Here is a 24776-nt window from a genome sequence, read left to right as displayed (position 1 = left end):
ACAGTGTAAAGCTTGGTGTTAGCGTCCAGCATGCGACTGTTTTGTTTGCAAAAAGAACCCCACACACAGGTCTTCCTCTTTCCCTTTGTGTGTTTTGTTTGTTTAAATCCCGGAGGGTTAGTTAAACTTGTAAGCAAGGATGTCAGTTAATCTCAAAAAACAGTTGACATGAAACACAAACTGTACAGGGACACATCATGCTCAATTTAGCGCGTTCTGCTTTGCATTTTTGGTCTTTCATAACTTCTTTCTGACAGTTGGATGTTTCCAGCAAGCAAATGTTAAAGAGTTCTTCATGCTCCCTCTACAGTGAAGCAACGGCTCCGCACGAGAGCCGCAGGGATCATTTTGTAGACGGGGAACTGAGGTGAAGCCCCACTGCCATCTCTTGTTTTCTTTCCTGGGCTTTGTCGAGAGCGTGAGTGAAAACTGTTCCAGCCCCAAAGCAGCCTCATGCTGTACCAAAACAGCCCGACAAGCCCTGGAGAAGGCTTTTGCCCTAAAATAATTTTCCTGCCCAAGAGGCAGGAAAAGGGAAAGGAAAAAAGCATCCTTTCCACAGGCAGGCTGCACCAAATCCGTGATGGCTTAGCAGTGACTAACAAGCCAACCCGCTCACCCTTCTGCTGCCAGCACGAGGGCTAAGGGGCTTGCAATAAAAGCACTTACTGCTCTGTAAAGTCCAGTTTGGAGCAAAACACTATATATTTAGGTGAAAGCTGGACAGGCAGATCTCAAACAGGTAGCCCTGACGCCCTCTCCCCGTGGGTGACTTGAACAGGGCTTCACTCACGGACCCGACGGCCAAAACCTGTGTCGTGCAGCCAGGTCTGAGCGGGCCATTGCTTCAGGGTACAGGGAGCCAGCAAGCAAACACACAAATATATCCATTGACACATGTATATACACTTAGAGAGCACGCACACGTATATCTGTGAATGACAGCTCGTAACAGAGGCAATAAAGGATGCGCTTCCAGCCCTCCCTACCCAGTGGAACAAGGACGGGGACTGACAGGAGTGCTGGTGGGTGTGAACAGGGAATGGGTTGGGAAAGTCTCCCAGGTCAGCTGAGGGGCTGGACAATGCAGTGGCCTACCACTGGGAAGAATGATTTGGTTCAGCCACAGCTGAGGCAAACCCTTTGCCAGACCCTGAGATCCATGAGGCCACAAGAATCCCACCTTCCTGCCTCCCCTGCTCGCAGGCAGCCTGTGAGATGGAGCCCGCTGAGGTTAAAGCCCTGAGAGGACATTCCTCTGAGGACACAGATTTCCCAAGGGGACCATTTCCAGGACAGAATTCCACCTACATCCCTGCTCACCAAGCATGAACGAGCCAACCCTCGCACAGAGGGCAGAGCTCTGATGAAAACCAAGGGACAACTCTCCCACTGACCTGGAAGGCAGCAGGGAAACAGCTCCTGCTTGGCCTCCAGGGACCATCAGCCTGGATGCTTTGGGTGACCATGGATGGAAGAGAAGGCAGGGCAACCACGTGCAAGTTAGAGAGGTGATGGGCCGTGAGTGGCCAGTGGCCACGAGACACACGACAAAGTGAAACCTTTTGCACCCCCTGAGGAGTGAACTGTGTCCGTGCAGCCACGGCACCGAGCAGGGAGCAGTACCTTGTGCTCTGTCTCCTGAGCCAGCTGGCTCTGGAGCTGCTGGAGCTGCTCCGAGGAATTGCTGCAGAGCTCCTGGTAGGTCTCCTTCAGGGCACCAATCTGAGCAGAAATCTGTTCCTTTTCCGGTTGGGAAAGCCTGCAGGGAGAAGGGGAAACCACTCAGGATACTGCACAAACCACCTCCAAAGAATTACCATGTTGTTCTGGTGAAGGAAAATGCCAAATCCACCATGAGTTCCTTCTTCCCACTGTCCTACTCCTTCCCAGCTCAGCTAAAACCTGCAAGGATAACTGAGCACAGGTTGACCTGCATTGTAGAGATCAAATCCCAAAATATACAGGGCTGGATTACTACTACAGAGGATTAACATTGCCCCACAGCATAAATGGGTTGCACATTTCACAGTTCTCATTGCAGATAAGAAAGAAGTCAATTGTTATGTGCAGCTAATCATTGTTTTCAATTGGAGTCAGGCAGTGGACCCCAGGAGCACCAACCCACCAGTGCCAGCTCTAAGGAATCTCATCTCCCATCCCTCTGCTCTCTCTGTCTGGCTCCTCCTTGGGTCACACTCACTTGTGGCTGTGTTTTGCCAGGAAGATTTGGGAAGTTTTGATGGCCTCAGAGACCTGTTCCTTCTTTGCAGTCAGCTCCTCATTCAGGGCCTGGGAAAAAAACAGAGACAAAGAAGTTTAAGCCAGCCGTGGAAAAAGAGCAGAAGTTAAACCTCAGTGTCTGATGGTCACTTGTGCTTTACCTGCTGCTCTGAGATGGATTTCTCAATGTCACCCAGTTCTCTGCTCCCAGCAGCAGCTGTCCTGCCTTGCACACTCTGCTTCAAGCCCAGGGCCCAGCCCAGGAGCTCCTTCACCTTGTCCACGTGCTCCTGCTTCTCCTCCTCCACTACTTTCTGCAAAACGAGGGGGGAGGAAGACAACCACGTCAAAGGGGGATCTCCAAAGAGGGAGAGGCGTAACCTCAACAGGGAGCAGCACCCTTAGGGGGGGAGGGAATGAGCCTGCACAGTCTGAACAGAGCTCAGCTCCGTTCCACACCCTCACCTCCTCCTCCTCCAGCCGCCGGAGCGCATCGCTGATGTACTTCACGTGCTGCGTGGTCAGTGTCACCAGGGCCGTGTAGCGAGTCCGCAAATCCATGAACTGCCAAGGGAGAGAAGGGGGAAAACGGGAGAGATCAGTCCCAGCGGCAGATCCGGAACGATGTACTTCACAGTACTGTGACACGGATGCGGCACCTCTTGCTTGGGAACCCCCCCAAGGCACCTGGCAGACCCAGAATGGCATCAATGGAATGCAGCAAGTCTGATGGGGAGGGTTGTGGCCACACATGCCATGCTGCACGACACTGGAGCGAGGGGAGACTCCGGTCACGGACACTGGGGCGGATGCTCAACTCTGACAGAGGGCTACCGGGATCTTTAATATCCACACAGAGCAGACAGGACCTCGGGGCCCTAAAGGTCTCATCCCAAAGATCCACACACAGTAACGCTGCATGGTGCTCTGGTTATTTACCTCACAAGGCTGAAGGGCTGAGCCGACCCCGCTGGATTTGACCCAGGGGTTCCCAGGGGTTCCCAGGAGTCTACGTATGTCATACCTGGTGCTTAGAGCACTAAGCCATCCCCTGTGGCTATTGGAAAAAACAGCGAGGGTGGAAACTTTATTTACACAAGAGAGTTCAGCAGAAGGAGCTCATTGCACAGGGACTGCTCGTAGGTTTGCTCGGCGCCGAAGGACCCCCCCCAAAACACACACAGTTCCCCCCTGCTGAGGTTGGGTGGGTGGTTGTGCTCCTACCTCCTGTGTGATGGCATCCGAGGACGAGAGCATGCGCCGGCGCTTCATGGGAGACTTCTGCTGCGACTCCACAAAGGCCCTGTACGTCATCAGCTGCAACTCATAGTCCTGAAAACACAGCCAGGGGTGGGGGAGACGTGGAGCATGAGAGACACAAACTGTGCCACGGCTGTTTCTGCCCAGCCAGTCTCACCCGGGTGCAGGAAGAGGACCGTACCTTGACGGCGGCCGAGTACTGCTGGGAGAACTTCTGACACTGGTCCAGCTGGGCTTGATTTTTCTCGATTTCTGCAGCCAAAGCCTTCAATAAAATTCAAAGCAAAAAGGGTTGTCAGGACAAGTCGTCTGAGTCGTTGCCCAGAGAAGCTGTGGCTGCCCTATCCCTGGAGTGTTCAAGGCCAGGTTGGAGTAACCTGGTCTAGCGGAAGGTGTGCCTGCCCGTGGAAGGTGGTTGGAACTAGACAGTCTTTAAGATCCCTTCCTAAACCATTCTGTGATTCTATGACAGCTGCCACAGTGGGGTGAGCTGAACTCTGGTTCCCATCCCTCCCCTTTTGGGTAAAGTCTTCGTGTTCTTCAATTTTTTCACGCAAGACCTCATCTCCACCTCAAGCTGAGCTTCTCCACTTTCCAGACACCCAGCTCATGCCTGCAGCCTCTTCCCTGCTGTGTTTCATATTTTCAAGCTCACACATGAAAAGAAGTGACACTGTCAGGGCAGCAACTGTGCTGAGACATCACGAGGTCCTTCCTCACCGTTTGCTGGCTGAGCTGCTCCGACAGCACCCGGCTGTCCTCTGCCTGCCCAGGCTTCATCAGCTCCTGCTGGACCGTGATCTCCTCGATCCAATGGATCAGGGCACTGTGGCACTGCCGGTAATCACTCAGCACCTCCTGGATGCTCTCCAGCTCCGTGTGGCTGAGAGAAGAACCACGACAGGTAAGAGGAAGGTGAAACGCCAGGGGTATCCCAGCCACCAGTGGGAACCCCATCTGGAAAAATATCACTGCTAACAAGCCTGGCCCCCGCTCTCAGCTGAAGCGTGAAAGTAAATCAGAGGGAGGAGGCAGGAGGAGGTTCCTCACCGGGTCTCAATCTGGGCGCAGACTCGCTGCCAGCGATCCCACAGCTGGCTCCCCTTCTCCTGGTAGCGCTCCAGGTCGATGTTGCGCTCCTGCCTCAGCCGGTACAGCTGCTCTCCCACCGCCTTCGCCTTTGCCATCTCCTCCTCCAACGTGGAGAAGACGGAGCCCTTGTCCTTCACTTCCCCGAGCCATTGCTGCAAAAACCAGCAAGAGACAGCCCCGGTTCACCACCCAAAGCAGAAGGGACATTAGGTCAGAGATGTCCTGCCTGGGGCTGAGAAGCCTGAGAAGGGGTTAATGGGCTTATTTTCCCACTCTCCTAAACATGCAAAGAACTAGGAGGTTATAGAAAGTGTAAAATGAAGGGGATCTGTTCCCAGTCTGTTCCCAACTCAGATTGGTTCGGTCCCTGTCCTACAGGAACAGGACATGGAGCTGCTAAGATGCTCAAGTGTGCCAGCATGTGCCCTACAAGAAAGTCACAGCCATTTCTTTACCTTTACAAAACAATAAGGGATCACATAAGCAGCACAAAATCCTCCCAGCTATATCGAGGCAAGAAAAACGTCACACAGCCAAAATTCAGCAGAGAAAGGGAAGGACCCTGCTTGACAAACCAAGAGCACCCAACCTGTAACGCTGTCCTGTGAGACTGAATGGCCGCCAGGTCAGCGGGAACTGCCTCCTCCTGGCTCAGCTTCACCTCGTACCCTTTCACCAGGGATTCTGCTCCTTGGGTGTTCCGGATAATAATGTCAACCGTCTTCAACCTGGCAATCAAACAGAGGCAGCACAATGACATCCAAAATTTGGCAGAGATCTTGACCGCGAGGCTGTTTGGCACTGTCTGCCACGGAGGGATGGAGCTTGGTTACGGTCGGGCGCAAGATGTGCTGGGCAAGTTCAAAAAGGTATTCGGGAATAGAAGAACATCCTGACTCACTTTTCCAGGTAGATGGAAGACAGCCCATGTGTCTGGTCCATCTTGTTCACCACCAAGTCCAGCTCTGCACGCAGGTGGGGGGTGCTGGACCCCGCGGGCGCCTTGTCAAGGAAGCTGTAGCACCTCTCGGACACAAACCGCAGGTCCGACTGCAGCCGCTGCAGATCCTCCTGCATTCGCTGTGGGAGGGAGGGAGAGGACGTGAAAGGAGAGCCCAAACAGGCAGAGGTAAAGCAGGATTGCCCTTGATGGTAGGAAAGGAAGCAGGGAGCCCACCTGCTGAGGTTTCCTGCTGCCTCCTGTGCAGCAAGATCCCCTCAAACCCCGCACATTCACGCACCCATCACCCACACGTTCACTCCAGAGAAGCTACAGCTATTTTTGGACCAGTGTCCACCACCTCCCTCCCCTGCCCATCTCCCAGCTGCAGGCCTGACCTCCTGCTCTGCAATGCGGATGGTGTTTTCCTGGATAGTGTCACCATCTGCTCGGGCGCTGCTCGGGGACTGGATTCGGCTCACGAGCCTCTGCTCGCACTCCTCCAGGCGCAGGCGGATATTCTTGAGCTCGGAGAGATACGTCCTGGCAACGGTCTCATCCTTGTCTTCTGCAATTCAGAGACAAACAAAACAGCAGCTCAAACACCCCCAGCCAGTATCTGTCCCAAATGGGGTCTGCTGGAAGCCTCGGAACTGAGCACAGCATTGCACCGACACCAGGATCTCTGCTCAGACGGAAAACAAGTTAATTAAATCATCTCACTCAAACACATCTGAGAATGAGTCCAGCCACAGGGAAACTCATGTGACAAAGCTGGAGTCCTGAGTCCTAACGGGACTCACAGTGTCACAAGTGCCACCACCACATATACTTCCCCAAAGACTAAACTCAGGAAGAAGTCCTTGCTCAGAATGCATCCTAATGACTAAACCCATCACCAACAATATTAGGGTAAGAGGACTCTCAGCAGTTAAGCTGAGGCTGCAAAGCCAAGACCTCTCTGCAGGAATATTGCTGGACAAGGGCCGAACACTCGGATGGATGGATGGAGAAATAAGGAGAGTAGCTGCTTACGCCATCAGCCAGCTAGCTCGGGAAAAGAAGAACATGAAGCCATCCCATAAATCCTTTGTTTATGAGTTCCCACAGCTCCTGGTTAAACCATCAGCCCTTTGAAGCTCACCGTTCTCCATGGACTCCAGCAGCTGCCGGATGTGTTCCTTGGAAGACTCCACTTCCTCCTCCAGGCGCAGCCGGTCCGACACCGAGAAGAGCTCTGAGTCCCGGCTGTCCTGCAGGAAATCCTCGTAGTGCGCCTGGAGGCTCTTCAGGGCTTGCTGGCACTCCCCTTGAGCCAAGGATCTGAGCTGTGAGTGGAAAAGCAGCACATCCAAACATTGGGAACAACTTCCCGCACACCACCTGCAGCCACCCTCCCCACCTGAACCACCCTCATTTGCCAAGGGAGTATTTCCAGAGGAGAAAAGGCAAACCCTCGACATCAGCCTCGTGCCTCCCCCACAGCTGTGCTCACTCCCTAATGAAACGCTCCATCCACGATCTCTCATCTTTTATTCAGCTCAGCAGCAAACTCCTGATGCTCTTCTTGTTGGGAAAAACTGCAATCCTTTTGCACAGCACCCCCAAGCTCAGGTTTTCCCACTGCTCAAGGTGTAAAGACCCTTGACTTCTCCACTCTTGAACTCTGGTCTTCCCCCTCTCCTCTGCCACACAAAGGAGCCCAGACAGGAGCAACACAACCCCAGAGCCAAGCATGGAAGTTCCTCCATACCTTTTCCATGCTGAAGCTTTGCACCAGGGCAATGTCCTTCCGCAGGTAGTTCCAGGAGATGAGGCTCTTTGTGTTCATGTGGAGCTGGTGCCAGAGAGCCATCACTATCTGGTACAACTGTTCTACCCTGCAAGGGGAAGGAGCAGATCCATCAGCCCTGGACCTTCCCTGACCACGTTAATCCTCCAGCCCTTGCTGCCAGCCAGCAGGCCATCAATCCAGTGATCCCAGTCTGGCAGCACACCGGGAGTGATGCTCCTGCTGTTCAGTGCCAGAGATCCCTGGGGGGATCCCTCCTCCCGAATTGTCATGTTCTCTTTTGCAAGCTGCTATAGCAGTGCCAGGGAGTTTGCAGCTTTAGAACAACAAGGGATTCCTTTCCTTGCCACAAATCAGCTGTGCCACCCGCTCCCATTCTCCACCCCAGCTTCTTTCCCATTGCCACCCCAAATCTGTCCCCTCCCATGCCCCCATCCCATCTCTGTGACTCTGCCGTGGTGGAGAGACCACCAAAGTACCTGTTGGCCATCTCGATGGCCTCTTTGTTGGGCGGGGGGATCAGGAAGCAGACAGAAGGCACCATGGCCTCGTTCCCTGTGGGGCTGATCACCTTCCACTTGGTCCTCTGGGAATTGTCCTCCAGGACACACTCGTCGTTCCTGCAGATCGTGATCTGCGGCAGCACCAACACCACCAGCCCGTCAGAAACCAGCAGCAGAGCCACACATGCCTGCCCCCTGATTCCACCCTCCCTTCCCAGGGGTGAGCCAGCTCCCAGAAATATACAGATAGATATATTTTCATCAAGCAAAAGCCTGGAATAGTGCCAAGCAGCACAGCACACTCGTGTCTGGAGAGGAAGGGACAAGGAAGTTAAATGGAGCTGGCTGCCACCCATGTGCTTGTTTGGCTGTGGCTGATGAAGCCCATCCTCCTTGGGGAAAAAAGGACTTCAGCTCCTGCCCAGAATAAATCTGAGACATGGAAATCTGCTCCAGGAAAAACAGCCGTGCTATTTCCCTCCTTCTGTCTTCCCACTCTGTTCCTGCTTCCCATTGACAGACACCATGGAGCTCATTCTAAACTGTCACGGGTGTCACTCCCCTGCCTCGTCCCTGCCTTCCCTTTGCAAGTTCTGCTGACACCCTCCGAGCCCTCACCTCGATCTGCCGGTAGTCACAGACAGCCTTGATGGGGATCGTGCTCTTCACAACGTGCTCCGGGTTCCTGGGCCGGAGCTGGACGATGGTTTTGGATCGTCCCACCAGGCTGGCGACGGAGCTCTTGGACTGAATGAGCTGCTCCTTCTCATCCTGGCAGAAAGAAGGACGATGGGCGGGTTGTTCAAGGCTGAGGAGGGGAGGTCTCTCCCAGGCATTTCGGGACCCCCCCACCCCAACGCTGGCCTGCAAGGGCTGAACAAACATCAGGAGGATCCTGCTGCCCTGACGGGATGGGAAGAGGGGTCAGATGGGATGGAAGGAAGAACGGGGTGGGACCACTCCACTACTACTCCCACTGCCCTGCAAAGCCACATGCACACCTCTGGCTCTTTGGCTGCTTGGACAAGAAAACATTTTCTTTCAAAAGGGCAAAAACAGAGAACACAACATACACCAAAATTAAAGTCCCAGGAGGTGTGAGGGGGCGAGAGCAGGACGAGCTCCAGCCCAAAGCCGGGGACGTTTAGTTGTCTGGAGGAGAGACCATGGAAGCATGCTCCCTTCTCTAAAGCAAAGGATGAAGGCATGTTGAAACCAATGGCTGGAATGGGATACGATGAATTATGCGGATAAAACATCTCAGGAGAAGGGGCTCGTGGTGGAGTGACCGCACAGGCCTCTGGGGCTGGGGAGAAATTTGCCGGTCGGAGGAAAACGCTGCGTAATTGATTCCTGCAAATCCCTGGGTTTGGTGACGGGGAAACCCAGGGGATTGGTGGCAAAGCTCCCCTGGAACAGCCTCCGGCAGCGGCGGAGACGTGTGCGGATCACGGCACTGGCAGCTCGTGTGATTAGTGACAGCTCAGCCCCTTCTGGCTGCAAAGGTTTAGAAAGGATCCCAGAAAATGTCCTCCCTCATGCTCGGTACTCTGGGGTTGGTTAGTGTGCTTGACGACAAGTGGAGGATAATTTAATGGGTTTAAGAAAAAAAAAGGGAAAAAAAAAAAAAGAAAAAGAAAAGAATAAATGATTAAATAAACTACCTGTGCCTGTCCCAGGGAGCATGATTGGAAGAAATACAACTTTAACTTATTAGGTAAGAAAGAGTAATAAAGCTGAGCTCAGGGCAGCTGCCCCAGTCCTGAGATCATGGCTGTTCTCCAGCTGCCCAGAACAGCCTCTCCCACCCCAGACAGCACCTGCCCAGACTCCTGGTGTTTCAGGGCTCCCAAACACACACCCCAAGAGCCAGGCTGGCTGCTCCATGTTCTGGCAATGCTGGAGGACAGACTAGGACAACCCTGAGACCATGACAGAGAGGACGGGGCAGCCCCCAGGCCTCCAGGAGAGAAGACAGTGCTGATGCCCCATCACAAACACCCAGTAACGGCATCCCAGTGTCACTGGGGACACACTGGGGATCACTGGTGTGCACTAAAAGCAAAGTCCAAGTGATTCCTGCCTCCACACACTCACATGTCACCTCCTGGCCCTTCCACCAGCAGCTCAGCATTTAACCCACAGCCCAAATCCTCCCCTGACCCTGGTTTCAAATGCCAGCTGATGCTTTGCTCCTTGAGGTTTGTTTTTAGGTTGTTTTTTTTTCAGGCCAATTCAGACAAGAAGATGACAGAGCAGTGGCCTGGCCTCTGCTCTCTGCTGTGCCACAGCTAAGCCAGGCCACGTGTTCAGAGATCAACCCCTGGCACAGCCAGGCTGCCCTGGCTCTCCCCCATCCACGGCGATGGATTAACGTGGGATTTGGGCTGGATAAAGAGCAGGCATTTCTCCACATCCCACTAGCTCAAAAGCAGAACCAGGAGCATCCTGCAGGCTTTGTCAGCAGAACTCAACCATGGTGGCACAACAGGCATGGATGGGGCAGAACCAGCTCGTCAGGCCGTGAGCTTGCACAGGCAGCACAGGGAACCTGCTCTGCACCCTGAGGACACCGAGAGGCTGGATGGTGCCTCTACATGACAGTGACCAAAATCCAGCCACCACACAGCTGGGGTCACTCACAGTTGCACCCCACAGCCACGTACAAACATATTTTGCAGCCCCAAGGAAAAGCAGAACGTTGACTGAGGTGGAAAACAAACCACGTTACATCAAACCGTGGGAATAAAGAGCCCGGTTTTCCCTGGGAAGCAAGAGGTGCCCCAAGCAGTGCTGCTGGACCAGGAGTCATCCCAGGGCAGTAGGATGCTGGAGAACCCACCATGGAGTCCTGCAGCAGGTCCTCCAGCCGCGTCAGGCTCGTGTTATGGTCGCAAGAATACTTCCTTCTGATGGAGTCCTGCAGGTTCCGCAGGTACGTCTCCGACTCCCGGGCGTCGCTGAAGAACTGCAAAGGCAAAAGGGTCACAGAAACCTGCACTACAGGGAAGCTGATCCTTTTTTTTCCCATCCAGCAAGACATCCCTAGAGAGCAGCTAAGAGAGATTCGGGAGAAACCCTGAGCACCCCAAATCCTCCTTCCCTCTCCCCCAGAGAGAACAGCAGCACAGGAAGCTCATGCAGCGGGATTCAGCGGATGGTGACCAAGGGAATTTGGGCTGCCCCTCCCAAATACCTGAAAATAGGCAGCGTTCTCCTTCACGTGCTGCTCCACGCACAGGCAGAGCTGCTTAATCCACTGCCACTGAGTCTGCACGGCAGCGCTGTACGCCTGGGAAACACACGGAAAACGGCGATGGATAAGGAGCATTGACAGCCAGGAGGGTCACGGGAAGGACACGGCAGGAGGGACATAAATGAGCAAGAAGGGTTTGGACACAAGGCAGGAAAAGCAGGAGATGGCAGACCCTGGACCATCAACATCTCTGTGTCCCACACACCCACGGGTACACAATTCCAGGGGCCGTGGGATGCAGAGTTTGCTTTCTCCCAACCCAGAGAGAAACCCCAGGGAGAAACGGATCCCTGCAGCCCTTTGCTTCACCACCACAGCACCCCTGGAAGCCTGAATGACTCTAGGGCAGCCAAGGCCATGCCCTGTGTCACCTCACTGCAGGGAAGGCTCATGCTCTGTGTAAGCGTATTTGTGTCTTAATTTGAGGTGGAGATTATTTGGGAATGGCCTCGAGCTCCTCACTGCACTTCCAAAATAAAACATCTCTATCACTGCGCTGATGTTCTGCCACCACGAAACACTTTATCAGGCACTGTGGGGTGGGACAGCAAGCCTCCCAGTCCCAGATGAGAAGATTTGCTGCCAGCTGGTTCTCAGGAATCTCCCAACTCCTCCAGGTGCCCACTCACCTCCACAGTTTGCTTGGCTGGGTGGTTCTCCAGGGACAGCAGCTCGGCCGTGTCCTGGAGGGAGCGGAAGATGTCCTGCTTCTCTTCCAGCTCTGCCATCAGCTCCTGCAGGAAGGACACAAACAAAGTCCAAATCTTACGTGTGCGGATCGACTTCACTCAGACCATGTATCCAACTAACACAGCATGGAAGAGCTGCAGGGAATACCAGTGTATCCCAGGGAATCCAGCACAGCTTATGGGAGCATCACAGCCCATTCCCATCAGGATGCCTCCCGTGTGCCAAACACACGGGGCAGATGTAACACAGACACTGGAAACCTGCCCAGGGACCTCTTCAGCTCCAGACAGTGTGACTGGGGAAAGATGGCAATTTATTTATACTGCTTTTAAAGAGGAATCAATTTTCCTCTTTAGCTCAGACTTTACTTCCCCTCCACTAGTTAAATGTGCCTTCAGTTCCAAACAGTGCTAAAAATACATCTTTTGATGCCTTTTTGATTGAAATTCAATTGAACACAGGCTTTTTTTTGCACTTTCTGCTCTGGGGAGAACTTTAATCAGCTCCACTCAGGAGCTACAAGCTCAGTGACTTGGGAGGGAGCATCCAGCCTCTGCGGGATTCAGGTCTGTTGGGAGCTGAAGGTCCCACAGGGGATCAAAAGCAGCAGCAGCACAACCAGGAGAGCACCCGCCCATCCCATCATCCCACTCACTGAGAAGTAGTTCTTCTTGGCTGCAATGTTGGGGTTGTTGTCACTCCAGTCATAGGCCAGTTCCTCCTCCTCCTTCTCATTCAGCCAGATCAGCTCGGCTGTGGCCCGAGACACAAACCCGTGCAAGCTCTGGAGGTGCCTCAGCCGGAAGGTCGAGGTTTCCTGGACACAAGGAAGGATGATTCCTCTCCCCTGCTCTGAAGGCAATGGGTGTCTTCCCCCCTCCCCAGCCCTGGAACAGGGATGCTCAGGAGCAGGACAGCAGGGATGGACCCCGGATGGGGTAGTTCTAGAAGCCCACTCACCATCAGCTTGCAGTACTGCGTCTCCAGCTTGCCAAGCGTCTCCGTGTAGCTCGCGCGGAAATTCGGAGACATTTTACCCTGAAGGACAAAAAATGCTCCTGTTGCCCGACACAGGATGGCATCACTTGAAACCCCATCCCCACATCTTTCTCCCCAGCTCTGGGTGAGGAAGAGGAGGTGGAGAGGATGGCTCAGGGCAGCAGCCTCTTGCACTGCGTCAGTTCAGAAGCTCTACCCTTAAAAAACACCTCTGTCCCAGGCACCTTCACCCACCAGAGCTGACCCCAATGCCCTCATCCCCCTGTACACATCATGCCATGCACTGTGTCACCCAGCCTCTGCCATACCTCGTACATCCTGGCCTCCTTTACGCTGGAGCCCAGGTCCTCCACGCTGGTGTGGATGTGCCGCTGGGTCTCCAGCTGGGATTCCACACTTGGAAGGTCAGTCCCCCACTCTGCCCGCTCCAGTCTCATCTGAAACAGGCCAAGAGGCTCAAGTCAGCACTCCTCATCTGCAGGAGCTCATCCCAAAAGGACATGAGGGCAAGGAAACCTCCCAGGTCACTTCAGAAGGAACAAACACCAGCCAGTCCTGGTAGAAGATCCTAAGCCAGTGCTCCAACACTGAATGATTTCTGGGACAGCCTACACAAGACCACCTGACTGCATCAGTACAGGTTTGCTTCCAGCTTTGAAAGGCTCCCCTGGTACCCACTGATCAGCAGGATCACAAGAGAGAAAATCCACCTCAAGATGAAAGAGCTCTCCAGAAACACTGAACCACCAAAGCAATCATCCATAGATAAAGGCAGGAAAAAAGCCCAGAGCAGCTTCCTGCCTTCCCACATCAGCCTGAGCAGAGGCAGGAGATTTGGCCCAGCACTCACCTGCATCTCCTCCACCCAGGCCAGCAGCTCGTACACGAACCGGAGGCTGCCTTCATCTTCAGACGAGGAGATGGCCACCAGCTCTGTCCTGGTCATGGGCTTCCTGAACCAGGAGGCCGAGGAGGTGTGGAGCCCCTTCGTCAGGGACTCGCCCTTCAAGTGTGTCGTGCTCAGCGTGGACGTGGGCACCAGCTCCAGGGTGGAGAAGTGGCCTTTCCTGTACAGGTTGGTGCATTCCAACCTCAGAGTCACCAGCTCGTCTTGCAGCCGCATGATCCTGGGGGAGCAGGCAAGGAATGGGTAAGGAGATACACACACCCTCCCTCCCTCCCCAGAACAGAGCAGAGGGGCCCCGTGCAGGCCCTGACTACGTTTCTCCATCTCGGACACAGTCCCTCTCACCTGAACACCAGCTCCTCCAGCTGGTAGTAGTTCTCATCCCGAAGGATCTGCACATCCACCTGGAGCTGGCGGATGAGCCCCTCGCACTCCTGCAGGTACACGACCACGTCGGACTCGTACTGCACCGGCTGGCCTGACTCCAGGTGAGCAGCATCCTGCACCAGGAGAGAGGACACTGAGGGCTGGGTCCCCTCAGCTCAGGAGAGGCAGGAAGAACACGACAGCAGCCCAGCATCAGCTTTGAGACTGAAAAAACCTTTTGATCCGCAGGCTTAACTTGAGCTGAATGTGAATTCATCCCTCACATCCCACCCAGGCCATCCCCCTTAGAAAAACTGCTGCAGATGAACTGAAAGCTTCTAGGGATAGATGGGATCACCATTTTTAGCTCCCAACCCTTTCAACCAACATCTCTTTCTCCCAGAACAAAAAAGTCCTCTTCAGAAACCTCCTCCCTACCCAGGGTCTGCCACCGAGTCCTTCCTGCCAGTCCTTTAGGCAAATAAAACACATTTTGGGGGTTTTAGGCCTCATTATACAACAAGCTTTCCCAGAAGTGCTATTCTCCTCCACACCAGCACCTCAGCAGTTCCATCCCAAGAAGGCAAGACCATTCCCTGGCCAGCCTGCCCCCAAGATCCTCCACAACAACCACAGTTCACCAGGTATCCACCACCCCCACTTTAGCCCCTCTGGGATAGGCTCAAGGGCAGAAGAGAAAGGAACATTGTCTAGGGGAATCCACCACCCCAGACAGAAAGAGAGGGGAAGAGATGGGTACAAAAGAAGAGTAGGAAAACAAAGAAGTAAATAAAATGAGGAGGGGGAAACACCACCCCCCACTCACAGCCTGTAGTGTGTTCTTCGCCAGAGTGAGTTTTTCTTCACAGCTCAGAGCACCATTCTGGATTTTGTTAGCGATTTGTAGCAGCAATTCCAGCCTGGAATGACAGAGGGAGATGAGAGAGAGGCTTGGGGTGTCCCTCTGGCCAGGGGAGCAGGAGACATCCCTTCCACAGCCACAGCACCAACCTCTCCACTGCCGGCCGCAGCAGCTTCTCGCGCTCCAGCATCTCGATGATGAGCTTGCCCCACTCCTCCTCCACATCGTTGGGGTGGTAGCCCTGGGGCAACTTGATGCGTCCAAATTCAATCCATACCTGGGGAAAACATCAACAGATTGGCACTGCCCACCTCCTCCTTGAGCTGGTTAGGGATTTCAGCAAGGAAAGGGGCTTATAAGGCACCAGCTCTGCCTCTGCTCCCACAGTTTGCTGCTTGCTACATCATTCACCCTGAGGGTTATTCCCACTTCTCCATTCCAAAACAAACCTGAACTGAGCACACTTCAGTCTTGCTAAAAGCACAACACTCCCACCTACAAGCCTCCAGGTAGCCATGATGATCCTTACCTCTAATAGTTTGTAGAGCTCCTCTATCCTTCCTTTTTCCTGCTCTTTCGCTGGGATTTCAGTTTCTTTGAAGTGTATGTACTGGTTATAAAGTGCCTGGGATGAGAAAGGTTCATCAGGAACCACCCTGGGGAATGCCACCACCCCTCCCTTGGCACTGAGCACACAGGACGCTGAGGATGGACCTTGTCCAGGACCTACCTTTAGCTCTACAGGGTTCTGGGGGAAGGATTTGTCTGACATGAGTATCGTGTGCTGCTTGATCCATGAGATGAGGGACTCCACACGGGTCTGGTACTCCAGCCACCTCGAATCCACCTCCTGTGGGGTGAGAGTGTCTTTGCAGAGCACTGCTGGTGGGCAAGTCTCCATGGGGAAAAGGGAGAGCCGGGCAGAGCACAGAAGGAACTGAAGTGCCACGGTCAAGCTAGTGGGTGGATCATCTGTGATGCCATCCCAGGTACAAGGAGGAGGAGGAAGAGGAGGATCTTCCTTGTAAGCTGCTCACTGGAAGCCAGCTCAGCTTTCCCATGAGCCCAAAACCCATGGAAGAACCCACAGAGCTTGGAGAACACCACAGCCCTACAGGCACACCAGCAGGTCACAGGGCACACACGCTAATGGGGAAGCTCCTTCCTCTCCCCAGGCCTCTTTCAGCCATCTGCTACACAGGGAACCTCCAAACCTTTCCCACACCAACCAGCTGCCTCCCAGATTGCTTTCCCAGCCTCCCAAACCGCAGCAACACTTACAATAGCGCTGATCCCTTCTCCTCCCTCAGGGACTTTGGGAAAGGCATCGTAGATTGAAGACACATAAGTTATCACGGATTTCTCATCCGGAGAGGGGACATCCACATCTGACAAGAGGGAAGCAGAAAAGGCAGTGAGGAACAGGAGTGGGTGGAAAGGTCAGCATTTCCCTGCACCAGCCACATCCCCCAGGCTCCCACCTTCAGCGTCCAGCAGCCGGGTGACCCCCAGGCGCTCGGCGATCTCGAAGGCCTGCTCCAGGTTCTCCCGGTTGCTCTGGATCTGCACCCTCTCCATGTCCACCAGATCTGGCCTGCAAGACACGCACCAGAGTCACAACACTGGCAGACAGCACGAGGTGCTCAGGGCAGAGCATCCTGGACGGGCATCGCTGCCGTGGGTGGTTCCGAGGGTTTGTCCCAGGCTGGTGGCTCTCTGAGGGGACCTGGGCTGCAGCACCTCCCCAGTTCATTCCCTTTGGGAAGGGGGAGGTTCAGGCTGTGAAGGAAAACCTCTTGGTCCCGTTGACTAAGCAGCCAGGGCAGAAACCAGCCCTGCTGGCCCTGGCTCTGACTCACTGCCCACGCTGAGCAAGGCAGAAGGTGTGAAGGGCTCTGCTGTCCCTAAAGGAAAGCTCTCAGGAAAACTCTGAGATCCTTGGATAAAAGCATGGATGGAAGTGCTGCTATTCATGGAAAACGAAAGGGCAGCACCAACATGTAACCACTGCAGCACTCAAGAGTTTAAAAGCTTTTCTTTTTTTGCCTCTCTCCCCAACCTCATCAAGGCATTTTTTTTTCTTGCAAACTGATGTATTTGTTGCTCATTCCAAGCATCCACCCCCCAGCTACCTGGCAGAAGAGATAATTCCAGGTAAAATGACATTGCTCCCTGCAAGTCTCACCCACATCCTCAAGTTCTCCAGACCATCACTGACCACTGTGGTGGGCAGGGACCCCCAGGAGATCCTCCTCCCCTCTCCCACCCACGCAACGCTCCCCACTGCTCCTTCCTGCCTACCTGTATCTGTGGATGAGCGCGTTGAACATCTTCCCATCGCTCCAGCACGAGGAGAAGTTGGTGCACTTCACCCCAATATAACCTGCTGTCACCTTTTGTGTCCACAGAAGCAGCTTCTCCTTGGCTGACATATCCCCCAGCTCCCCACTGATGTAGATGTCGGAGATCTGTAAGGAAGCGGCACAGCCGTGGGATGATGCAGGAGCAGGAAAGGCTCCACCAGGCACATCCAGTTTCTGTGAACTTGCCCCAGACCTAGCAGGTGCCAGGAAGGGCAGGAGTAAACTCCTGGTCACAGTGGGGTAGATAAGGGTGGCAAATTTGGGAACGGACCACCAGACCTGCAGGAGGGTGCTGGGGGTGTGGCATGGTTTGGGCAGGCTGGAGATCCAGGCAGGGGAGGGAAGCAAAGCCAGACATTTGCCAACCCCATTTCACAGCGGCACGAGGTGTTGCTTGGCTGTGCAGCCCAACCCAGTCAGGACAGGAGCTGCCACCACCAGACCCCAGCTTCCTACTACCACTGGAGCCACTCCTCTGCACCATCCCCATCCCCACCAGCCAGGGTTTGGGACACACCTCACTGGGAATGTAACGTTCTGGAGAAAAGGAGGCCCCAGGCGGGTCCCTTCCTGTCCCAAAAACGCTGTGCCAACTGCAATGCTCTTGTACATCTGCTCCTCCTGCCCAGCACCCACCACAAGGAGCCCCAGCACCCTCAGACACCTGGGGCTCCCATCCAACAGCACCCATGGTGAGCAGCAAGGGAGCACCCAAGGAGGGACCACAAACACCATCCCTTGCCAGGGCTGCAGGTGTGGCAAAGGATCCTCCACCTGGAGCTCCAGGGCACACCTGGATCACCCTGTTGTAAAAAATACCAACTTAAGAAGCACTTGGAGATGACATCTCTCCCCGACCTCCAGCTATAGAGGGCCACCAACTCCATCCTGGTGGGAAAGGGAAGGATGGGGAGAAGGCTGTCACATCCCCCCTCTGCCTTGCTGTGCCTGGAGAGGCAGGTGCCAGGGGGTGCTGGTGGCAGGGGTGCCATGACCCACTTCCCCAACAAAAGAGGCCGACAGTCACGGACCCCTCAGACAGACGCACAGGACTGGCTGCGAATCCCAGACCGGCACGTGACACCACGCACGTGTCTCCACATGCCAGCATATTTCTGATTGGCACGGCTTCCTCCTCGCCCTCCCCCTCCTCCAGCTCCCCAATTAGTACAATTACCTCCCCTTAATTAAGGGGCAGACAAAGGGGAGGATGTGAGCCGCTCAGATTTTTCCGGGGTGCCTGTGGAAAGGCAAAGGCAGGCTGGCTGCTCCCTGGATTCCTCCTCCCGGCACTGCAGGGAGAAGGTGTGCCAGGACCCGGCCCCACCCGCCGCCCTGAAAACACCCAGTTGCTTGATTCCTCCTCAAAATACACCCAGTTGGGTGCTGGCATTGCACAGGTCCAGTGGTCAGACATCCCTTTGCAGGCAGGAGACAGGGACCTGCAGGATTATCCGTCTCTCCCGCCGGCGGGGCGGATGCTGCCGGTGTAATTGGTATGCTGCAGCTCACCTCCCTCTCCCGAGCCTGATACGCTCATCACACATAAAACTGCTCTTTGTCAGCTGCTGCCACACTGCCGGCACTGCCTTTAACTCCTCCAGCCCCAGGGCTGGGTTTCCTTAGGGATGTCGGGAGCTGGCACCTGGCGGCAGAGCCAGGATGGATCGGGCAATGAGCTGGGTGAGCAGCAGGATGCAGGATGGGACCCTTCACGTCTGCAGGGAGCAGGAAGAGACCCACAAACCTCCATCTGCTCAGCACCCTCTTCTTAATTACCTGACAGCTCTTAATTAAGAGGAGAATGAACCCTTCTGTGAACCCACCCATGGGCTGTGCCCCACCCAGGCATTGCTGCCCATCGGGGAGCACCTCACAGCACCCAGTTCTGACAAATCCTTTATTTTTAACCACTGACACAGCACTGGGGTTCTCCAACCACTGGGCCTTTTCCCCGAGAGTATCCTTGCAGGAGACCCTCCTAGAGACGCGCCTACAGAGGTGCAGGATGCGGCACCAGCTCCACCCTCCTTTCTTCACATCTCTGTGACAGGACAAAGATTTAGGGAGGCACCAGCGAGAAAAGAGAGCGGAAACTCGCAGGACCTGGGGCCAAAGCCTTCCAACATCAGCCTCATGCATCAAGCAACTGGTGGCAGGATACTGAAGGCCAAATTGTGCCTGTGACACCAGTCCCAAGCCAGTAAAGGTATCGGGGACCACAGCCCCTCAAATCTTGTCCTGGGGTGTGTAAAGCTTGGACAAAACCCAAGAGCACCATCACCTGCCCTGGCACCCCCAAGGAGTGACCTCCAAATAGCAACAAGCTACAAAACACAGTATCATCCCCTCCTCTTCCTCTTGGAGACCCCTTGGAGTAGGCAGAGCCCCCATGTCTCCACATTCACCCACTGCCACCCGCCTGGGAGCTGAGCACAGGCAGCAGGAAGGGGACACCACAAACTCACACCTGACCCAGCAGCCCTGAGTGACCCAGCACGTGTGTCACTGGTGACAGCAATGGCACCGAGACCCTGTGTGACCACCAGCCGCACCCAGCAGCTTCTGTGACAGCCGCTCTCAGTCTGCCCGTGCCAGGAGCAGAAGACAGGACAGGGATACTTTCCCAGAGGAGATGCTGGAGGAGAAAAGGCTTCAGGAGCTTTCTGCACCAGCGTCCTCCCGCCCATGCTCAGCACGAGGTTGCCCCTTGCTGGGATGACCATCCCCGGGGGCCACCAGGATCTGGGGTCCACTGAACCAGGTCCCCCCGCCCCACTCCAAAAAGGGGGTGAGGGCACACGCAGGCACTGACCATTGCTCCGGCTGTCCCCGAGCTCCCCCTCCAATCCCAGCCCTCCGCAGCGAGCCTGTGGCCACCATCAGAGGGTGACACCGTGGTCCCACCAGCTCCCGTGGCCTTGGCTGGCCGGTGTGCCGGGTCGCTGCCGTACCCCGAGGAGCTCCGGGCCGCGCTGAAGGAGGACGGGCTGCGGGAAGCTGGCAGTCCGTGCCCATCTCCCTCCCCGGACCGAGACGATGGCAACCCTGAGGTTCTCCCCACACTGGGGTTTTCCAGCTGATCCACCATGGGGGACGGCGTAGACAGCTCCGAAACGGTGCCCGGCTCTGCTGCGGAGGAGCAGGTCCATGCGGCGCTGGAGCTGGGATCATCACTGCCTCCTTTCCCCCAGGCATCCAGGGCACTGCCAGCCCCCGGCTCCCGGCTTTTCGCTGGCTCCTCGCCGGACACGGCGCTGGCCGGGGACAGGAGCCCCTCGGCGTGGCCATCGGTCCCCCCGCGCAGGGGCAGCAGCACAGCCCGGCAGCTCCCGGTGCCGCTCCTCTGCAGCTCGACCAGCCGGCTCACCGCCTTCTCGCAGTCCTTCTCGGCCGGGTTCTCCAGCAGGCGGGCGATGACGGTGGTGCCTTCCTCCCGGGAAGCTCCCGCCACACCCGGCCGCTGCGGCTCCAGCACCAGGCGAGCTTTCTGCACCTCCCCCTGGAAGCGCTCCTTCACCTGCACGATGATCCCGGGCTGCAGCGCCGACGGGTCGGGGTCCCCGCCGCGGGGCTCCTCTCCTCCCCCCTGCCGGGGGGCTGCCTTCGACTTCGGCGCCTCCTCATCCTCAGCCACCTCCAGCGCCCGGGGCTCCTCCTGCGGGGCTGCCTCCGGCATCGCTCTCCTCTTCCCTCTCCGCCTCCGTTTGAAGCGGACCCTTTTTTTGGGAGACAGCGGTGCCTTTCCCACGGCTTTTTCCTTCTGCTCTTTAACGCAGCCCAGCGAATTCCCCATCTCCTCCTCCTCCTCCTCCCGCTCGGTGCCGGCAGTAACGCAGCTAAGCGAGTCGCCGGCTCCCGAATAAATCCCAAACCGGGCTTCATCGGATCAAGCGCCCGGCGCGCAGCGTTCCACGGACTGCCTCTCGCCGCCTGTCCCTCCCGCCAGCCCTGCCGCCACCGCCGCCGCTCCAGACAGCCATCTTACAGCCTGGGCGCTGCGAGGAGACAAATTCAAAGCATCTCACTGCAGTTCAGAAATCACTTGACCTAAAAGCAGGGGGAGCGGGGATTGGCTGCGGCGTCCTTCTCTCCAAATATGAGGTAATTGGAGCACGGCCCTCGCCAACACAAACAGGGAGCAGGAATCAAGGCAGCGGAGCGAGGAGGGGAGTGGGAGAGGGTGGGGAAAGGGGGGATAAAACACAAAACCCGAGGAAGGTTGGCAAAGGTAGGATAAAGGAAGGGGTGGGAGAGAAATGGGGAAAAAAAAAAAAGCAGGGAGGAGTCAGAGTGACTCTGCATGCTCGCCAACCGGCTCCGCAGGGGTGTTTCTCTCCAGTTCGGGAGGTTTGCTCCTTAATTCTTAATTCCAAGAGCCCCAGAAGACCAGCTCACATGCCCACACTCCTACCAGGCTCGCCCAGTTTGGGGCACAGATGGGCAGCCCAAGGTGCCCTGGGGACACAGCATTGCTTCAGGGAGCTGCAGTTGGAGGGTCCCAACAGGAACAGCAGTGTGATGTTCCCAATCCCACTCCAGCACCAGTCCTGCCTCTCTCCTGCAGCTTCTGCCCCAAATGCTGCCCAAAAGGGCAGGGGTTTGAGGAGCATGGAGCATCCCAACTCTGCTCACCGGGTCAGAGCAGGGTAACCAAAGTGGGGCAGCATCCAAACTGGGGGTGTCACAAAAACCGGAGAACAGGAGGCATAAAGATGGGGGGACTGAGCTCAGCCCCAGCAAGCAGGGAAAAAACACTCAACGAGGAAACACTCAACGAGGAGCAACCCTGGAGATGACTAAGGGAAACCAGTGACCACAAGAGCTCCCAGGGCACAGGGAAGCCCCCAGGGCACGGGGGGGCACCCCCCTCATCTTCACCACTCCAGCTCCCTGCAGAGCTGGTGATGCCCAGGCTCTGCACCAGCACCATCCCACCACAAACCTCTCCCGGGTTCTCCCAGCCGTCTGCCCCCAGGCAGCAGCACTGGGACACGGGAGATTAAGAGGCTCACAATGGAGCTACAACCCCAGAAAAAATCCCGTTAGCGCAGGCGGGGACAGGACGCGCAGGCTCGGCAGAACCAGCCCCACTCTCTGTGTCACCCACCCTGTGCCCCACGGCAGAGGGGCAACATCCCCTCCCAGACGGGCATGGAGGGCACGCAGGACCTCCTGATGTGCCCTCTGTGGTCTCCTGCAGCAGAGGATGCATCAGGGCAGGGTGACCGCAAGGACAGCGGGGACAAGATGCCACAACCAGGGCCCCACTGGAGATGATGGTGACTCATCAGCATCCAGAGCCTGCTCGACCCTGCTTTCCAGGGCCAAAGCTCGGGAAGAGCGCCTCGTCAGCAGCCTCACACCCAGCTTATCCCCCAAGCTCCTCCCAAAGGCCTCTTCCCGAGGCACTGCCCATCCTCCAAAAAAATATAATCTTCCCCTAAGTGTCAAAGCCAGCACTAGTCCTGTCTGGAAGATGCCAGCAGGGAAACAGCAGGAAGCTGGGACACAGCAGTTCCCACGGGCTCAGGCCCACAGTGGAGATGACTCCACAGCTAATGCCACACGGCCACGAGCTGCTGACAGCAGCACCACTCAGCAAGCCCCACATGCCAACACACTGGTGGCACTGGGGGCCACACATCATCCCCCTGAGGGCATCAAAGCTACAACCAGATAATTTGAGGCTATTAAAAACCCAAAACCCTCTTTTCCAAGAGCATCCCTAGCACACAATTGCTGGAGACGGTCCCGGGTCAGGGAGCTTCTCTCCTCTCTGCCCTGAACCACTGTCACACAGCTGACACATTCCATCCCAATGACAAGTCCTGTGGCTGCACCGACCACCCAAAGGGCCGGGAACGACTCAGGACAACAGCCCCGTGGCCCCTTCCGAATTTGCTCTTCTCCAGAGCCTCCAGCTGAGCAAACAGCTACTGCCAACAACCCCGGTGCCAACCGGGAGGCCACCGCACACAGCCCATCATTAATGCTTTCATTATGCAGACGATGAGCAGAGGGTGTTGCTATTCTCCCACACGGTCTCCATGACACTGCAGTGTGTGTCGATCCTCCGGACCCATCCGCGCGCCGGCACCACCACGGAACACGCAGGAACACGGATGTTGGCACCCCGGAGAGGCAACCCCACCACCCGCCCCGCGGCCCCCAGCAAGAAACTTCCCCGGCCCTACCTGGAAGTGGAGGATGATCGTCCATATGAGCCCCAGGGTGAGCTTGGGGTTGCCGTCCGTGATGTCATCGTTGCGAATATTCACCAGTTTCACCTGAAGAAGACACGAGAGGGTCAGAGCTGCCTGTCAGCCCCACCCTCAGAGCAGGGGGACGTGTCCCCCACCGCGCTGTCCCACCCCGAGCACTCCCTGGGGAGCGGGCACACAACACCCCAGCGCTTCCCCAAGAGGCAGCAAGGCCACCTCATCTGCTGGCTTGGGAAGGATTTTCCCATGTTTCCAGCACTCTCCATCCAGAAGTGCTTTCCCAGCACTTAATGGCTTTACTTCAGCTCATGGAACAGCGTCCCCGGAGCCCCGAGCACTGGTGCATAATTGAACAGCTCCAGCCCACAGAGCACGGGTAAAAGGGGATGACCAAGCTTTAACTCCATCCCGGGCTCAAAACCAAGCTCTAATCAATCAGCCCTAATGAAGGCATTGCCCTCCCTCTTCTCCCTTGGGGGAGTCCCTGCTCCCCACCACTCAACAGGACCCACAATCAGTCTCTGGCAGGAGTGTCTGGGGTAAGACATCCCAGCAAGGCCACCAGGCCATCCATCACACTTCAAAGGAAAAAGCTGTTTCATCCAAGTGGAGAAACGAGTTCCCCAGAGCCCTTGGCAAAATGTCTCTATCAAGGAGCTGGGGAGGAGGAAGAGGCGGGGGGCTGGAAGCGGCTCACCCTCCCTGGAGTAGGGAATGTGCTCAAATTTATTCAGTGCCCTCAGGCCAGCAGCAAGCAGAGAAAAGTCTCTGCTTCAGCATGAACTGGTACAATTTATCATCATCATCGCCTTGGCATATCTGGGAGCATCACGGTGGGGAGACCTGACCCAACAGGCAGAACAGGACACCCGGCCCCGGGGCTGCGGGGGTTTCACCTGCAGAGCCAACAAGTCTCGGGATGCAGCCCATTGCTCCAGGCAGGATCTGCCCAGGGGTGCGGAGCATGACTGGTCTCTGCCAGCTGCACAGGCACGGTGGGGCCAGCAGCTCCCAAAAGCCCAGGGGAGGGAGCCTGTCCTCCAAAAACTGAAGGATAATCAGTCCATGCTGACATCCAGAGGGGTGATGCCACAGAAGCACCCGGCTGTGCCAGCAGCAAGGCCAGGGCTGCGTGGGCTGGGCAGAACCAGCAGCCACATTCCCCTCAGAGCTGGTGGCAGGGCACAGATGTGCCACAGCTGCCCATCCCCACCACCAGGATCTGCTGAGGAGCCCCAGGTGAGGCTTTCAGGGCACAGACGTGACTGTTGGAGACATTTGCAAACCCCTTCCCAGAAC

At 56.0% G+C, this 24776-nt stretch overlaps 1 protein-coding gene across 12 annotated transcripts in view; it reads right to left on the bottom strand.

Annotated features, from left to right (window-relative positions):
* The window catches only part of MACF1 (microtubule actin crosslinking factor 1), a 141199-nt gene that overhangs the window by 77364 nt on the left and 39059 nt on the right, over nucleotides 1-24776 (bottom strand). For 5 of the 12 annotated variants that reach the window (XM_064635052.1, XM_064635054.1, XM_064635055.1 and 2 more), the window contains exons 1-31: nucleotides 20069-21111; nucleotides 17192-17358; nucleotides 16372-16484; nucleotides 16172-16278; nucleotides 15621-15740; nucleotides 15420-15515; nucleotides 15040-15167; nucleotides 14855-14948; nucleotides 14008-14162; nucleotides 13606-13882; nucleotides 13064-13192; nucleotides 12717-12794; nucleotides 12412-12573; nucleotides 11696-11800; nucleotides 11007-11102; nucleotides 10653-10778; nucleotides 8429-8581; nucleotides 7787-7941; nucleotides 7269-7395; nucleotides 6660-6843; nucleotides 5914-6083; nucleotides 5477-5655; nucleotides 5165-5303; nucleotides 4534-4727; nucleotides 4204-4366; nucleotides 3665-3748; nucleotides 3448-3555; nucleotides 2689-2787; nucleotides 2385-2537; nucleotides 2204-2292; nucleotides 1627-1762 (exon numbers count right to left, since the gene is read on the bottom strand). In XM_064635052.1, the coding sequence (XP_064491122.1) occupies nucleotides 1627-1762; nucleotides 2204-2292; nucleotides 2385-2537; nucleotides 2689-2787; nucleotides 3448-3555; nucleotides 3665-3748; nucleotides 4204-4366; nucleotides 4534-4727; nucleotides 5165-5303; nucleotides 5477-5655; nucleotides 5914-6083; nucleotides 6660-6843; nucleotides 7269-7395; nucleotides 7787-7941; nucleotides 8429-8581; nucleotides 10653-10778; nucleotides 11007-11102; nucleotides 11696-11800; nucleotides 12412-12573; nucleotides 12717-12794; nucleotides 13064-13192; nucleotides 13606-13882; nucleotides 14008-14162; nucleotides 14855-14948; nucleotides 15040-15167; nucleotides 15420-15515; nucleotides 15621-15740; nucleotides 16172-16278; nucleotides 16372-16484; nucleotides 17192-17358; nucleotides 20069-21049 (5067 nt within the window). In that variant the 5' untranslated portion in view covers nucleotides 21050-21111. Of the gene's footprint in view, nucleotides 1-1626; nucleotides 1763-2203; nucleotides 2293-2384; nucleotides 2538-2688; nucleotides 2788-3447; nucleotides 3556-3664; nucleotides 3749-4203; nucleotides 4367-4533; nucleotides 4728-5164; nucleotides 5304-5476; nucleotides 5656-5913; nucleotides 6084-6659; nucleotides 6844-7268; nucleotides 7396-7786; nucleotides 7942-8428; nucleotides 8582-10652; nucleotides 10779-11006; nucleotides 11103-11695; nucleotides 11801-12411; nucleotides 12574-12716; nucleotides 12795-13063; nucleotides 13193-13605; nucleotides 13883-14007; nucleotides 14163-14854; nucleotides 14949-15039; nucleotides 15168-15419; nucleotides 15516-15620; nucleotides 15741-16171; nucleotides 16279-16371; nucleotides 16485-17191; nucleotides 17359-20068; nucleotides 21113-23450; nucleotides 23544-24776 lie in introns of those variants that run through there. The other 7 variants (XM_064635064.1, XM_064635065.1, XM_064635063.1 and 4 more) reach the window with 3 other exon arrangements.

Source organism: Pseudopipra pipra, chromosome 24 (genome assembly GCF_036250125.1).
Source record: "Pseudopipra pipra isolate bDixPip1 chromosome 24, bDixPip1.hap1, whole genome shotgun sequence".
In the NCBI taxonomy this organism is placed as follows: Eukaryota; Metazoa; Chordata; class Aves; order Passeriformes; family Pipridae; genus Pseudopipra; species Pseudopipra pipra.
The sequence above is the reverse complement of the archived record's forward strand: the minus strand, read 5'-3'. Positions and strand labels throughout refer to the sequence as shown.